This window comes from Herpailurus yagouaroundi, unplaced genomic scaffold (genome assembly GCF_014898765.1).
Source record: "Herpailurus yagouaroundi ecotype Mexico unplaced genomic scaffold, PumYag 206, whole genome shotgun sequence".
Taxonomy (NCBI): Eukaryota; Metazoa; Chordata; class Mammalia; order Carnivora; family Felidae; genus Herpailurus; species Herpailurus yagouaroundi.
In genome coordinates, this window is record NW_024412437.1 from 260,205 (window position 1) to 274,714 (window position 14,510).

At 37.8% G+C, this 14,510-nt stretch overlaps 1 protein-coding gene across 12 annotated transcripts in view; it reads left to right on the forward strand.

The window, feature by feature from the left end:
- Positions 1–14,510, forward strand: part of TLK2 (tousled like kinase 2) — a 116,507-nt gene that overhangs the window by 61,019 nt on the left and 40,978 nt on the right. For all 12 annotated transcript variants that reach the window (XM_040452017.1, XM_040452018.1, XM_040452012.1 and 9 more), the window contains 4 exons: positions 3,981–4,076; positions 5,288–5,380; positions 11,045–11,155; positions 12,320–12,456. In XM_040452017.1, the coding sequence (XP_040307951.1) occupies positions 3,981–4,076; positions 5,288–5,380; positions 11,045–11,155; positions 12,320–12,456 (437 nt within the window). The remainder of the gene's footprint in view (positions 1–3,980; positions 4,077–5,287; positions 5,381–11,044; positions 11,156–12,319; positions 12,457–14,510) is intronic.

A 14,510-nucleotide genomic window follows, 5' to 3' on the forward strand; every position in this document is an offset into this window, starting at 1 on the left:
GAGTTACCTGTTTTCTCTTGGATCTTTGTCTTTTCACATTGGATCTTCCCTTTGTGCTGTTGGCTTTCTTGAAAATGTGTCTTTAGCTTTAGTTGGATGAAGTAGTAAGGTGGTTAATATTGGTTATTGGCGTGGATTTTCCTTTGCAAGTGGCATAGTTCTGCTTCCCAGATGGTGGGAGGGCTGACTGTGTGAATGTTTGGTAAGCTCTGGGCAGGAACGCCAGCTTCTCTACCAGTGTCTAAATAAGGAGGGCTTTGTTTTGATGGGTGAGCTGTTTTACTCTTTGCAGTACCTTCCATTTCTTTCCCCATTGTATCAGTTGTGGAGGGCAGGGGTACTGTACTTTCTTTGCTTTTTCCCTCAAGCCACAATATTCATACCAGGAGCCCTCCCCTGGACCCACTTATTTTTCATTTTTAAATCTTTACTTTTTTTTTTTTTTAAGCCTTATTTAAGAGATCTGTTCTTGTGCTTTGTCCTGGTGTCAGAATGGTAGTCTCCAGGCCCTTCAGTATGCAAGGGGAGGGATCCAGGGGGTCGTTACTGGACCTCACCGGTTTTAAATGCATGGTAATTGTCACATGGTTTACTCCTGGTTTTTGTGAATGTAAATCTCAAGTGGAGCTTTTCAGGAGCTCCCTTGAAAAGACCCAGTCTAAGGGCACCTGGGTGGCTCAGTTGGTTAAGCTGACAGCTCAGAGCCTGGAGCCTGCTTCGGATTCCGTGTCTCCATCTCTCTCTCTGCCCCTCCCCTGCTCACACTCTTCTCTCTCTCAAAAATAAATAAACATTAAAACATTTTTTCTTTAATTAGAAAAGACCCAGTCTGTTTCACTGGTGATGTTTTAAGCTATGAATGTATTTCACTTTCTCTACCTGAACCCAACTGTTTTTGAATGGTTCTTAAAATTTAATGTTTTAAAGCATTTCTGATCCTTGACTCTCTCTTGTTTCTTAGTGCTCTTGTGATTTCATTTTAAAAGTGTTTCTGCATATCAGTAGGACTTTGGAAGATCCATCTTGTCATCATGAATTAGAAGCCAGTATTACTTTTATAATAGGAACAAAGAATATGGACATCTGGGGAGGTGTTTTGCAAGGTTGGGGTTGGACTAAATTAACAACTACTGTGGCCGGCTTAGAAGAGCCAGCGACTTCTGTTCTCATTTGGGAGACTAAGCTCTCTTTGCTTTCCAGTTTTGCATTTCTAGAGTTTAACCAGGACCAGGCACAGAGATCCACAGTTAATATTGAATGAATGATCAGAATGAGGGCATTTTTTTTCTACCATGGACTCATTTGTCACAATAATAGGTCCTTCTATTTCTGTAGTTCTTTTGCCTTTGGAAAGTATTGTTTCCCTTTTTATGAGGATTTGCTACTTCCTAACCTATGTCCCACTTGCTCAGCTAACTTTCTGCATTTTTACTTCTTATCGTTGAACTATTTTACATATATCTTTACAGAGAGCTTTAATTTGGCACATCCCACTGAGTTACATTCTAGCACCCTGTTTGCTGAAAGAAAACTCAGAATCACAAATGAGCACATATAAAAAGGCATTTTAGCAAAGCTTGTATGCCAAAACCTGAAAGTTATAGAAGAGGCTTTTAGTCAGTCATGTGATTCTTACTGGCTCTTATATGGTTTGAAAGTCATATTTGTTTAGAAACACACTTCAAAAGGAGAGGATTGTAAGAGAAATCTAATGATAACTGAAGGAGATAATGCTCATATAGTTCAGTATAATACTTGAGGTTCATATCAATGGCCCTTGTTAATTAGCAAGTAAAAAAAAAAAAGATTTGCTGCATCGTAGAGAGTAAAGAACATTTTCCGTTATTTGGACTTCCCTGAATGTGGCTCTGATCCCACCTCTGTCATTTCGGACTTTGCACGGTGTTCAGCCTTTTTGAGACTGGTTTCTCATTTTTGACCTCTTTGATCCCCACATCAGTCTTCTCTCTTCCCCTTGTGTTTATGTACACATTCTCTCCTGGGAATGACCTGACCGTCTCCTCCTTGACTGCTTATTTCCTTCACATCTTCACTCTGATGCTGCTTTCCTGAGGCAGTCATCCCTGACTCTAGATTAGATTATGTGCCCTGTTGGATACTCTTCTCCCCCCCCCCCCGTTGAATACTCTTTACAGCACTTATCCCAGTTGGAATTTTGTGTTTACTGTATGATTGTTTATTTAGCAGTTTCTTTCAACAAATATTTATTGAGTGCTTAATAAATCTTCACTGGGATTCTAAGCTCTGTTAAGGCAGAATAATGACTGGGTCTGTGGGTTTTATTTCTGTTTGACTTGGTCATTGTGTTCCTAACATCTAACACAGTGGTTAGACATAGGGAGTGAGTAGTTGTTGAATGAAGAAATCCACGTGCAGCATATAATACTGCCTGCCTTATTTTATAAGGCTGTCGTGAGCCTTCAAGATAATTATGTGTATGAAGTGCTTATTAGCTTGCTTGTGGCCTAGTGAGACAGTAACTCTGTTACTGAGAGGGAGTCAGTCTGCTGTGGCCATTGAGAATGGTTGTTGTAGATGAAAGTACTCCTTAATTCATGGTCTCTCACTTACTAGCTCTGTGACCGTGCATAGGTGCTTAGAATCTCTGATTTGCATTTCCTTTATCTATAAATGGAAGTAATAATAATGACTATCTTACAGGGTTTTGTAAAGATTGCATGTGATCATGACATTGAAGCAGTTAGCTGACAGTAATTCTCAGTAGGTGGTGGTTATAGTATTGTTTATATGTTAATGGATGAGAAAACTAGTTTAAGGAATGTATAGAAAGTATCAAAATTCACATCTGTGGAAACACTACATCTTCTCTGATAAGATGGTAGCAGTAGATCTCAGATAAGATTATGGGATTAGCCCATAATCCTCAGAATATCCAATATTTTCTAATTATGTCTGTGAAGGGTTGTATTATGTTAGGTTCAATCTTGTTTTTTAAAAGGACTTTGGGAGGATAAGGATTGTATACTCCTGAATAGATGAATTACATTAAGACCTAAACCCTATAAATTTTAAATGCCTTAGAATGCCCAGTGTGACTATGTGACTATGTATTAAAGTCACATCAGCAAGCGACATTATTGGAAATCAGCCTGGATTTTTGGACTGCTGAGTGTTCATGGGTAAGGTTTATGGATTTAGGAGACTATTCTGAATAGTAGTTCACAGTTCTTTCTGCCTAGAGTCATAAGCATCCCTTGTGTGGTGGATGCTTTGCCAGCCTTTTCCAACAGAAGCATATTGCCATGACGTACAAGTAAAAAGGATATATTATTACAGGAATAGCTTTCAGTGTTCTGTGATTTACAGATTTAAAAATTCATTTGGGCACATTTGAGTACTTCACACTATTTACAGGGACATGAGCCAAGCCACCATGTTATAGCCCTTGCTTCTCATTTTTATTTATTTATTTATTTATTTATTTATTTATTTATTTATTTAAGTTTATTTATTTTGAGAGAGAGAGCAGGGGAGGGGTAGAGAGAGAGGGAGAGAGAGAAAATCCCAAGCAGGCTCCACACTGTCAGTGCAGAGTCTGACACAGGGCTCGAACTCATGAACCATGAGATCATGACCTGAGCCGAAACCAAGAGTTGGACGCTTCATCAACTGAGCCACCCAAGTGCCCCCCCCACCTGCTTCTCATTTAAATTGTTTTACTTTCATCTTGGGCTACATGACCCTGACTTCTGACTTTCATCAGAAGGAGTGTGTTTTATATAATTGTTTGCATGCCTACAAACGTTTGTGGGGAGGGTGCGGGGGGGCCTGGCTGGCTGAGTCAGTGGAGCATGCAACTCTTGATCTCGGGTTGTGAATTCGAGTCCCACTTTGGGAGTGGAGATTACTAAAAAAACAAAAACAAAAACAAAACTAAAAATGTGTGTGGAGAAAGATGCAAAACTTTCTAGTGATTAGTTGATATACCTTTTTTACAGGCTCAGCAAAACAGTCCCTCTTCTACAGGATCTGGCAACACAGAGCATTCCAGCAGCTCCCAGAAACAGATCTCCATCCAGCACAGACAGACCCAGGTAGGTTGGTGATCAATATACAGAGGAAAAGATGTGCTTAGGGATAAATGCTAACCACATATGATATCTTGGAGTCCTCTCTGTCTTTCCTTTATTTCTCCAACATTACCTCATTATTTGTGTGTATTATACTCAGAACTTGCATTTTAAAGTCTTTTGGAAGGTGCTTTAACTTTTTGAGGTGTCTCTTTACCATTCTGGTGTGTTGCAGTAGAAATGCCTACACTGTAGCATGGTGCTGGGGGGAAAGAGCACTTGTTTTGGAGAGCTAGGCTGGGGTTCAGATCCTCACTCTGCAACTTAACACTGTTATCTTTTTGGGCCTCAGTTTTTTTTTTTAATAGAAATCATCTGTAAAATACAGTTGATTCTAGTTATCTCAGACAGTGTATACAAAATGCGTATTAGGACAGTGCTTACAGTACACCTCAGTGATTTTTCATTCCCTACTCTATGAAAGTAGTTGATTTATTCCTGTTTATTTGGCAAGAATATAGCTAAAATTCTTAAACATGTGGCACACCAACACAATTTCCTCCGTAAAGAGTTTTTTAGAAACTTCTTAATTCAGGGAATGTTGGGAATATTCAAAGTTAGTATGTGAAAAGGATAGCTGATGCATCCTCCACTCTAGTTTTGATATAGCCAAATCGTATACTGCATTTTCTTTGAAGCCTCTTGGCATTGTGTCGCCTTTAAGACAAGATGCTTGGCAATCTAGGAGAATTTCTTAAATCTCAAGAGCTTTAGGAATAGATTTTTATTTTATCTGAATTACCAGCTTTTGGCCAGTTGGACGGACTTTAGATTCAGGTAACTTCATTCTCTCCCCTTCTGATGTTCTTTATTTCCACTAGGTGGCATGTGTGTTCTTTAGACATTTGGGCCCTGTCTCCTCTGAAGTCCTTTTCTATTCAAAGTTAGTTTCATTTCTAGAGTAGTATGTTTCTGCATTATTCAATGCACAACAGTTTGAGGATTCATATATTTGATACCAGAGGTAACGTGTATTTGAAGTGCATGTGTAATAAAATACAAGACCTAAAGAATGGGCTAAGGAAAGCATATTTAATTTCTTTAGCTATGTGATTGCAGACTATTTGTGTTAGCAGGTGTTTTGGTTTTTTTTTCCCCCCAGAAAGGTAATGAGAAAAGTATGATAACATGTAATATTTTGAGACTAATCCTAAATTTGTTTTCTCTTTGTATAGTCTGACCTCACCATAGAAAAAATATCTGCACTAGAAAACAGTAAGAATTCTGACTTAGAAAAGAAGGAGGGAAGAATAGATGATTTGTTAAGAGTAAGTATTAAAATATGGTAAGAGATTTTATAAGAAGCACTGATTGATGTTATATATATTGGGATTATGTACATAGATCTACAATAATGTAGAGATCATTATTATTTCTAAATAACAAAGTTAAATACTAAACATTTGGATATTTTCCTTTAATCTGAGGTAATCTGAGTAGGAACGAGGATCAAACCTATATTCTAAGCACTGTCTTTAAATTGGATATCTTATGCTGTAGAATTTTAATATTTAAATTTTTTTTTTAATGTATGTTTATTTTTGAGACAGAGAGAGAGCATGAACGAGGGAGGGTCAGAGAGAGAGGGAGACACAGAATCTGAAGCAGGCTCCAGGCTCTGAGCTGTCAGCACAGAGCCCGACACGGGGCTCGAACTCATGGACTGTGAGATCATGACCTGAGCCGAAGTCGGCCGCTTAACTGACTGAGCCACCCAGGCGCCCCGAATTTTAATATTTAAGTATATACTAGAGAGATAGGTGGAGTATTCTGTTTCATCTAGAACTGTGGGAAATGATATAAAATACTGTTTTCCTGTTCCAGAGAAGTTTTTTAAATATTCTTGAACTTTTTAAAATATTTTATTATTTTAGAGAGAGAGAGAGAGAGTGGGGGAAGGAGCAGAGTGAGAAGAGAGAGAGGAAGAGGTAGAGTGAGAGAGAGAATCTTAAGCTCCACGCTCAGTGAGGACCCTGATGCAGGGCTCGACCCCACAACCCTGGGACCAGGACCTGAGCCGAAATCAAGAGTCAGACAGTCAGCCAACTGAGCCACCCAGGCACCCCAATATTCTTCAGTTTTTAAAACTATCTCACAAGTACTTTTCAGCCCTGGTTTTACATTTTGTATCTTTTATAAGTATTTGTCTAAAGTTTTTTGTGCTTATAAGACAAACTTCAAAAATAATCTGGAATTGAAAAGATACTTCTAGAAAATATACCATGATATATATATATCTATATATATTTTAATGTTTTTCTATTTTTGAGAGGGAGAGCACAAGCAGGGGAGGAGCAGAGAGGGCGGGGGTGGTCAGAGGATCTGAAGCAGACTCTGGGCTGACAGCAGGGGGTTTGAATTTATAAACCATGAGATCATGACCTGAGCCAAGTTGGCCGCTTAACTGACTGAGCCATCCAGGTGCCCCTATCCCATGATGTCTTTCAGGATAGATTTTGTAATATGCAATTTATCATATTGACTGACACATTCTTAAAAAAACTTTTTGTTTTAAATAAAAGCAATATATGCTTTTTACAATAAATTTAGAGAATACTGAAAGATAGGATACCCATAATTCCATTAACTGGGTAAAACATTTGGCACATTTCCTTCAGTAATTTTTTTGAGCCATTTGTAGTGTGTGTGTGTGTGTGTGTGTGTGTGTATGTATATGCATATATAAATATTACTGATATATAAATAAAATTGACTAACATTTTTATCTTCTCCAGTGATTTAGAAGGTATAGGTTTGATTCTTATTTGTACTAATGCAGTAGTTTTCCAACTGGCTCTGTGGGGCCTTGAAGGTTCTGTGGAGGAACCTCCAGGGCTCCCATGACACAGCTGGGTGCGGATCTTGCAGTCTTTTTTACTGGGTAAGACTGTCTGAAGGAAGGGTTTTGTTTATTAACAATAATAATAATGTTTAATAATAAAAATAAGAGCCACTGTATTTGTAATTTTCTCCCTCCAAAAATTTTTACCTATATTTCTGTAATTATTGAAATATAGTATTAGTTTATTTGACTCCCTCCTGTATAAAACCTGGAATTTAGCACATATCTAAACCATAAACCTGGTCGTAATGAGTAAAATCTGATGTTTTTAGGCTATTCTTATTAAATTATTACTTTTAATATCATATATAAGAATAATTCTTATATGAAAAGCAGTTTTATGACCTAATTTACAATAATTAGTTACACGTGTTTGTTAAACTCATTGGTAGTATATTTTTAAATTTTTTTTATTTTTTAAACAATTTTTTATTTTTTTATTGTTTTTTAATTTTTAGAGAGAAAGTACATGTGATTTGGGGAGGGGCAGAGGGCAAGGGAGAGAGAGAATCTTTTTTTTTTACATGTTTATTGATTTGAGAGATAGAGAGAGAGCGGGAGAGGGGCAGAGAGAGACAGAGACACGGAATCTGAAGTGAAGCGGGCCCCGACCTATCAGCGGAGAGCCCAACGTGGGGTTAGAACTCATGAACTGCAAGATCACGACCTGAGCTGAAGTCAGACAGTTAACTGACTGAGCCACCCAGGCGCCCCTTGGGAGAGAGAGAATCTTAAGCAGGCTCCATGCCCAGTGCAGAGCCCAACACTGGATTTGATCTCATGACTGTGAGATTGCGACTTGAGCTGAAATCAAGAACTTAACCACCTGAATCTCCCAGGCGCCCCAACTGAAATACATTTTAAGTAATTACTTTTCAAGAAGGATGTATTAGTGTTAAGTTTTTTTGTTTCCTTGTAGATCTGAGAACTCTTTCTTTTGCCTCTCCATATAAAAGGTATTTTTGTGTTACAACCTATTAGCCTTCACCTCTTACCTTCTTGTAACACACATACACATGTGTGAACCTTTGCAATTTTTTGTAGCATTCAATTTTTCTGAGAAGACCATGACCAAAGGAACAAACACTGCACTGTAATCTGTTTTTTGTGATGAGTGTAGGTACTCTCCCCCCTTATTCTTAGATTTCAAGAAATTTTGCCAGGGTACTTCTGTATACATGGGTCTCTAAATTCTTATTCTGGAAATGTGTGGTTATGCTTACTTTTTGCCTCTTTCTGTCTTGTGTTGGCTTCTTCCTTGGTTTCTAGGCTGGATCCCTGATTTCTTCCCTTTATTTCTATCACTTGGAGTCTTATTTAATATGATCAACCTTCTTTTCTGAATCTTACTAAAATGTTAATTTGTGTTCCATATATTTTCTGCTGTTTACTGTATCTTATGTAATTTTGATTCTGTTATTTATATTTGAACTTACTTTTTTTCCCTTATCTAACTCACTTTCTTATTCCATCCTGTACATTCTTGATGGTTTTTTGCTCTGATTTCATAGACATCATGTCTTTTTGTGTTTTATGGACTATGACAAGCAGTATTCTAAAATGTTCTTTTCATTCTTTAGGGAGATCATTTTCATCATTCTCAAGCTGATGTTCTTTTTCCTTATTCAGAAGTAGTTTTCCTTGGGTCTGATTTTTGGTTGTTTCCTTTTCTCCATCTTTTGATTTGGAGAGGCATATTTAGAGTTAGTACCTATCTTCCATCTTTTATTGTTAGCATATGTGCTTGCTTGGGGTTGCTCTTAACTCCTCTTTTTGTTCATGTGGGTGCTGGTTGTATTGCCAAGGTTTTAATTAGCTAGATTGTGGGTTTAGAAAGCTCCTAGCCCAGTTCTAGTACCGGTAGGCTTTTCTCCCGAGAATCTCTGCCGGATTGAAAAAGGAGCATGGGTTCATCTTTCTTCATCACCCAACTCTTTCAGAAAAGATTGAGGAGTTTATGAAAAACTTAGCACTGACTTAGCACTGTTTTTGAGTTAAAAAAAATGCTTTCGTTTTCTAGAAAGTAGTATGCTCCCTTTACTCACCATTGCCCACCTTCTACTACCTTGTTTTCTAAAGGTTGTAGTCTTCTTTGGCTGTAGAACAATACCAAAGGAATGGATACATCAAAAAGGAAGACACTGATGGCAGCTGCCATTTTTCTCAAATTGATTAAATTCTGTGTTTTGGATCGGGCAGGATGGGCAATGAGCACTCCTCATGTCTCCTTTTAGGCAGGCATGGGTGGTTCATTGGGTTTTTCCATTTTAGTGATATGTTGGATAAGGCGACATCAGGAACTGATAGGCAGGTGCTGTTGTAAACCTGAACACAAATTGTTAATGCTAGAAAACCACAAAAATTTAGAGTTCTTAAAATTATTTACTTAGTTATTTGTTTATTTTTAAAGAAAGCTCTCCACCCAGTGTGGGGCTTGAACTCTTGGCCCTGAGATCAAGAGTTGTCACATGTTCTACTGACTGAGCCAGTCAGGCGCCTGTCGAGTTCTTAAGATTTTAAATAAGCTGCCAGAGATTGATTGGTTCCATACATTTGATTATAGATTTTTTTTTTCAACGTTTATTTATTTTTGGGACAGAGAGAGAGACAGAGCATGAACGGGCGAGGGGCAGAGAGAGAGGGAGACACAGGATTGGAAACAGGCTCCAGGCTCTGAGCCATCAGCCCAGAGCCCAACGCAGGGCTCGAACTCACGGACCGCGAGATGGTGACCTGGCTGAAGTCTGACGCTTAACCGACTGCGCCACCCAGGCGCCCCTGATTATAGATTTTTAAGGGAGTGTTTACCTTCCAAAAAAAGATTGAATTTCATATAAACATTACATAGTCTTTGTCTTAAAGATTCTTTTTTTTTTTTTTCCCTCCAAGATTTTATTTTTAAGTAATCTCTACACCCAATGTGGGGCTTTAATTCACAACCCTGAGATCAGGAGTCGCAGTCTCTACTGACTGAACCAGCCAGGCGCACCATGGATTCTTTATTATGAATTAGTTACATTTCCCCAAATGTACTTGCACTTTGCCTTTGATAGAGTGGTACATAGAGCTCTGTACAAAAAACAGGTAGAAATTAAACTTATGAGAAGAGTAGAAATTTGGAGATGGAAGCTGTTGTACACTGGTCACTTTAAAAATGAAGCTGAAAAGTCTCTAAAATTGCATGTGCTGTAACATCTTCCATTTGTGCTTTTTACTGTTTCAGAAACACTTATATCAATTGATTGGGAAATACCAGATTTTTTTTCACAACTCAAGCACATTATTATAAAGTAGCGTTTATTTGTTGAAAGAGTAGAGATCTTTTGTTAATACAAGAATAAATTTAAGAATTGCAGGGCAAAATTGACCTTGGGTTAGTGGTTCTTCCCTTCTCTGTTATTGTAGGAGGTTTGAATTTTCAAAGTATTTAGCCCATCCTTCTGACCACAGCTAAATTAACTATGTATTTACATTCTGGCATTCTTGAGAACCGGGACCTTATATTCATCCCGTTTGTTAGTTCTGTCTTATGCGGGCATGGGTGTGCCTGGCTTCTCTGGAAAGAAACACTTATGTAAATTCATGTCTCTTTTTCTTTGGAAACAAGAATAGAAAAACAAAGAACAATCGATCCTGAGAACGTTATGTGGTTTAAAAAAAAAATTCTGCAGTTTTTTTTTGTGTTTAATTACCCTTTGAAAGTATTCTGTGAGTGCTGTAAAGTGCTTAATCAACTTTTGTATGTATTTTAAACATCTCCCTAATTGTAGGTTTTTTATTTTGTGACAGTTTAGGTATATGTGATGTACTGGATTTACCTATAACTGCTTTTTGAGAGGAGTGAAATACGATCAGTAGAAAAACATGCCCACTTGTAACAGAATTCATCTTTACTAAAAAGATAAGTTTATTAAGAGAGAAAAAAAGGAAGGAAATATTATAAAAAATTGTAAACATAATTAATCTTAGCTCTTTGGACTTTAATTTTGCTTTTGAATAACAATAGAAATACTGTTTGGACTCCCTAGAAACTGCTTTTGTATTCCTCTATCTTCCTTGGAGCTAATATAAAAAATATTTTCCATTGAAGGCCAACTGTGATTTGAGGCGGCAGATTGACGAACAGCAAAAGATGCTAGAGAAGTATAAAGAACGATTAAATCGGTGTGTGACAATGAGCAAGAAACTCCTTATAGAAAAGGTGAGTGATTAACGGTGGCCTGACCCCTGCTCCCAAGATCCTCAGGGTATCATTTTGTGCCTCCTTATTCCTTACCTGAGATGGAAGTATTTTAAAGTTGGGCTTTTTAGGGAAAGACTTTTTTTTTAATGTTTGTTCGTTTGTTTATTTTTGGAGAGAGAGCATGAGCAGGGGAGGGGCGGAGAGAGAGAATCCCAGGCTGTCAGCGCGGAGCCAGATGCAGGGCTTAAACCCACAAGTCGTGAGGTGATGACCTGAGTTGAGACCGGGAGTCGGATGCTTAACTGACTGAGCCACCCAGGCACCCCTTTAGGAAAAGACTCCTTATAATTTGACAGTTAGAATTCTTTCTTCCATGGACACAGCAGCAAACATCCAGAGTGATAATATGGGACATCGTTTCTGGTTGTGCTTTGCTCTGAGTGTGATGTTGATCGGACAGGGACAGCTTGTCCTGTTTGTTTGCGGTGTGGCGCTCCTTGGTTCTTACACTCATCCTGACCTTTGAAGTACATACCCTAGAACTCTTACAAACATTTAGCAGTACTTAACATTTCCATTTTAGAGATGATATTTGAAGTAACTTATGTATATAAAAATGTGATAATTAAGTGCTTTGTGCTTTAAAAAATTAAGTCAGCCTATACTTATGTATGGCCGATGTTTCCTTTATTATAGTAATTGATTAGTTGTGACTTGATGTTAATAGTTGTTAGTAACTGTTTCTTGAAAGTTTTTTAATATGTCCCCAACACACACTTATCTTATATTGAAAGATAGCAGTACTTGCTAATGAAATTATTACAAGCTAGAGGTTTGAGAGACTGGTGGTTACTTTTGCTGAAATCTTTGGAATGCTGTTAAAAAGATAGGGAACGCTGATAGTAGGTCATTTTATTAATGTCAGAGATAGGAGAACTTTGTTTCAGCTTTTAATTCATTAATTTTATAGAAAAGAAACTGCTTTTTTCCATTTTTATTTTTGAAATAAGACGGTATATGTTAATGCAGAGAATTTAAAGTTTTAAGGTACTTCCCAGAGTCCATGTAGAATCAGCCAGTTGTACTAAATGTTGATCAGTACAGTACAGAAAGTAAACATCATGCTATATCTGAATTCTCATAGGAGAATAAAATTATTTTCTATTTGTCCTTTCTCCTAAGTCAAAACAAGAGAAGATGGCATGTAGAGATAAAAGCATGCAAGACCGCTTGAGATTGGGCCATTTTACCACTGTTCGACATGGGGCCTCTTTTACTGAGCAATGGACAGATGGTTATGCTTTCCAGAACCTTATCAAGTAAGTGAAGTGCGATGATCACATTGAAATTGAAAAGTTGCTTTAAGTTTGCTGTAATTGTAGTCATTAAAAATCCTAGTAGTAGAAGTCCTCTTTTCATTCAGCTTTAGTCCCCATATGTGTAATGAAAGGTAGGGAATGAGGTGAAGTCCTGGAAAAAATGACGCAAGTTATTAGAGAAAAAATAAAGGAGTTCTACATTAAAGCTTAACGAAGAATAAGAATTGCTGAAGCTAAGGAAGAAAAATCCTAGGACTTGTTATCTTTTAAATTATGTAATGGATTTTCACGAGGAGTCCATGAACGTATTTGTTCTGGCTCCATAGAAAAATGACATAGGTAAGGACCTGAGGAAGAACATCCTGAGTTAGGTATAAAACAATAAAAACCCTAGGCAAACCTTTAGGATCTGTCCCTGAGGCCCTTTAAGGAGACCGTGTCTAGACCTTGGAGAGAGCGGCTACCTCAAAGGCAGGGGCTGAACCGGTGGTCAGGCTGGTAGCCAACCCCAGTGTCTGTCAGTGACTTGGAATCCTAAGCACTCAACATTCAAGTATTTACTCCAAGGAGGGAATTACCATTTAAAATCCTAAAATTCCAACTGTGTAAATAGCTAATATTGGCTCTGGACTTAAGCAAATCTTTAGATTGTCACGTATTTTGGTATATCTTATTTATTTTTATTAGGTTATTTCCGTCTGAGACTGGGGAGAATGGCATTGTGTTTTTAATCATGGGCTCTCAAACTTGAGATCTGTAGCTCACTATGAATTAGAGGATTCTATAGACTGCTTTTCCTGCCTTTTTTCCTAGCTGAAATAACTTCCTGCGCAGTAATTGGAGAGTGTGGGACTCCTTTAATAGTAAGGAAACATAAGAAACAACAAATATATGCCTGAAATAAAGTATAATACTAACCTGGATTGCACATTAGTAGTCACTGCTTTATATGTGATACATTACCCTCCCCTTGGCTTAGATATGTTTTTGCCTCACACATGTACCTTGAGTATGTGTAATTTGGTGTGATAAGAGGCTAGCTGTTGAGTCAAAGATACAATACCCACGAAGGAAAACAAAGCCTTTTGAGTTAAGTCAGGTGCCAGAGGCTCAGATTGACATCCACTCCGAGCACTAAGCATGGGTGACTGGTGATAGCAGGAACGCACCAGGGCACTATAATAGTGGCCACTACATGGAGTCATGGTACCCACCCATTCCTTAACACCCTGACCAGGACGTGCACATTGTCCTGCAAGTGACACCCCATCCAGTTTCATTAGAGTGCGATCTGAAGATATAACTTATATCCCCAGTACTGGCCATAGCCACCTCATCTTCAGACTGAGTCCCAGATGTGATAGTGACCCTACAAGTCTTTGACAATGGTTACTTCTTAGATGGCTGTCTTTAAAATATCTGAAGACTTTGACTGAAGATAGTGTGTTTGTATAGAGATGTAAAATGTAATTACTTTTAAGAAAAATGTTCATAGTTTTTGCTGACAGCGATATTTTATCTTTTTACTCTGTAAGCAGCCCCCGAGTCCCAGAAGGTTCTGGAAATCTTACACAGAGTACAAAATGATGACTTAGCTGTAGAGCCATCAGAGAAATTGGGACTATCTAAATGAGATCCCTAACTAGGATTGTTCCTCCTAGGTGGATAGCATTTTTTCATGCTTTTATGTCATATAAAATATCTCCATCTCTTTTGGGAAGCTGTCTGGCCAGTGTCTACTAATTACAGGTATTTTATTTTCTAAAGTTTTGCTTTAATAAATTAATTCCCTTTCAGTTTTAATGCAGCAGTTGAAATTCTTCAGTTGTAAAGGCTATGTTTGATATCCTTATAAATGATTATTTTCTGTATATGAGAAACTCCATGACAACATAATTTGTGGGTGACGTGGCTGAACACCAGGTAGCAGTACTAGGTTTTACGAGAAGAGACCATCCTCAAAACATTTAAAAATTTAATCAGATAATCAAGTACAGTCTCAACAGGACCTCCAGTGCAATTCTTTTGTTTTCACTGTGTTCCTCTGCTCTTTT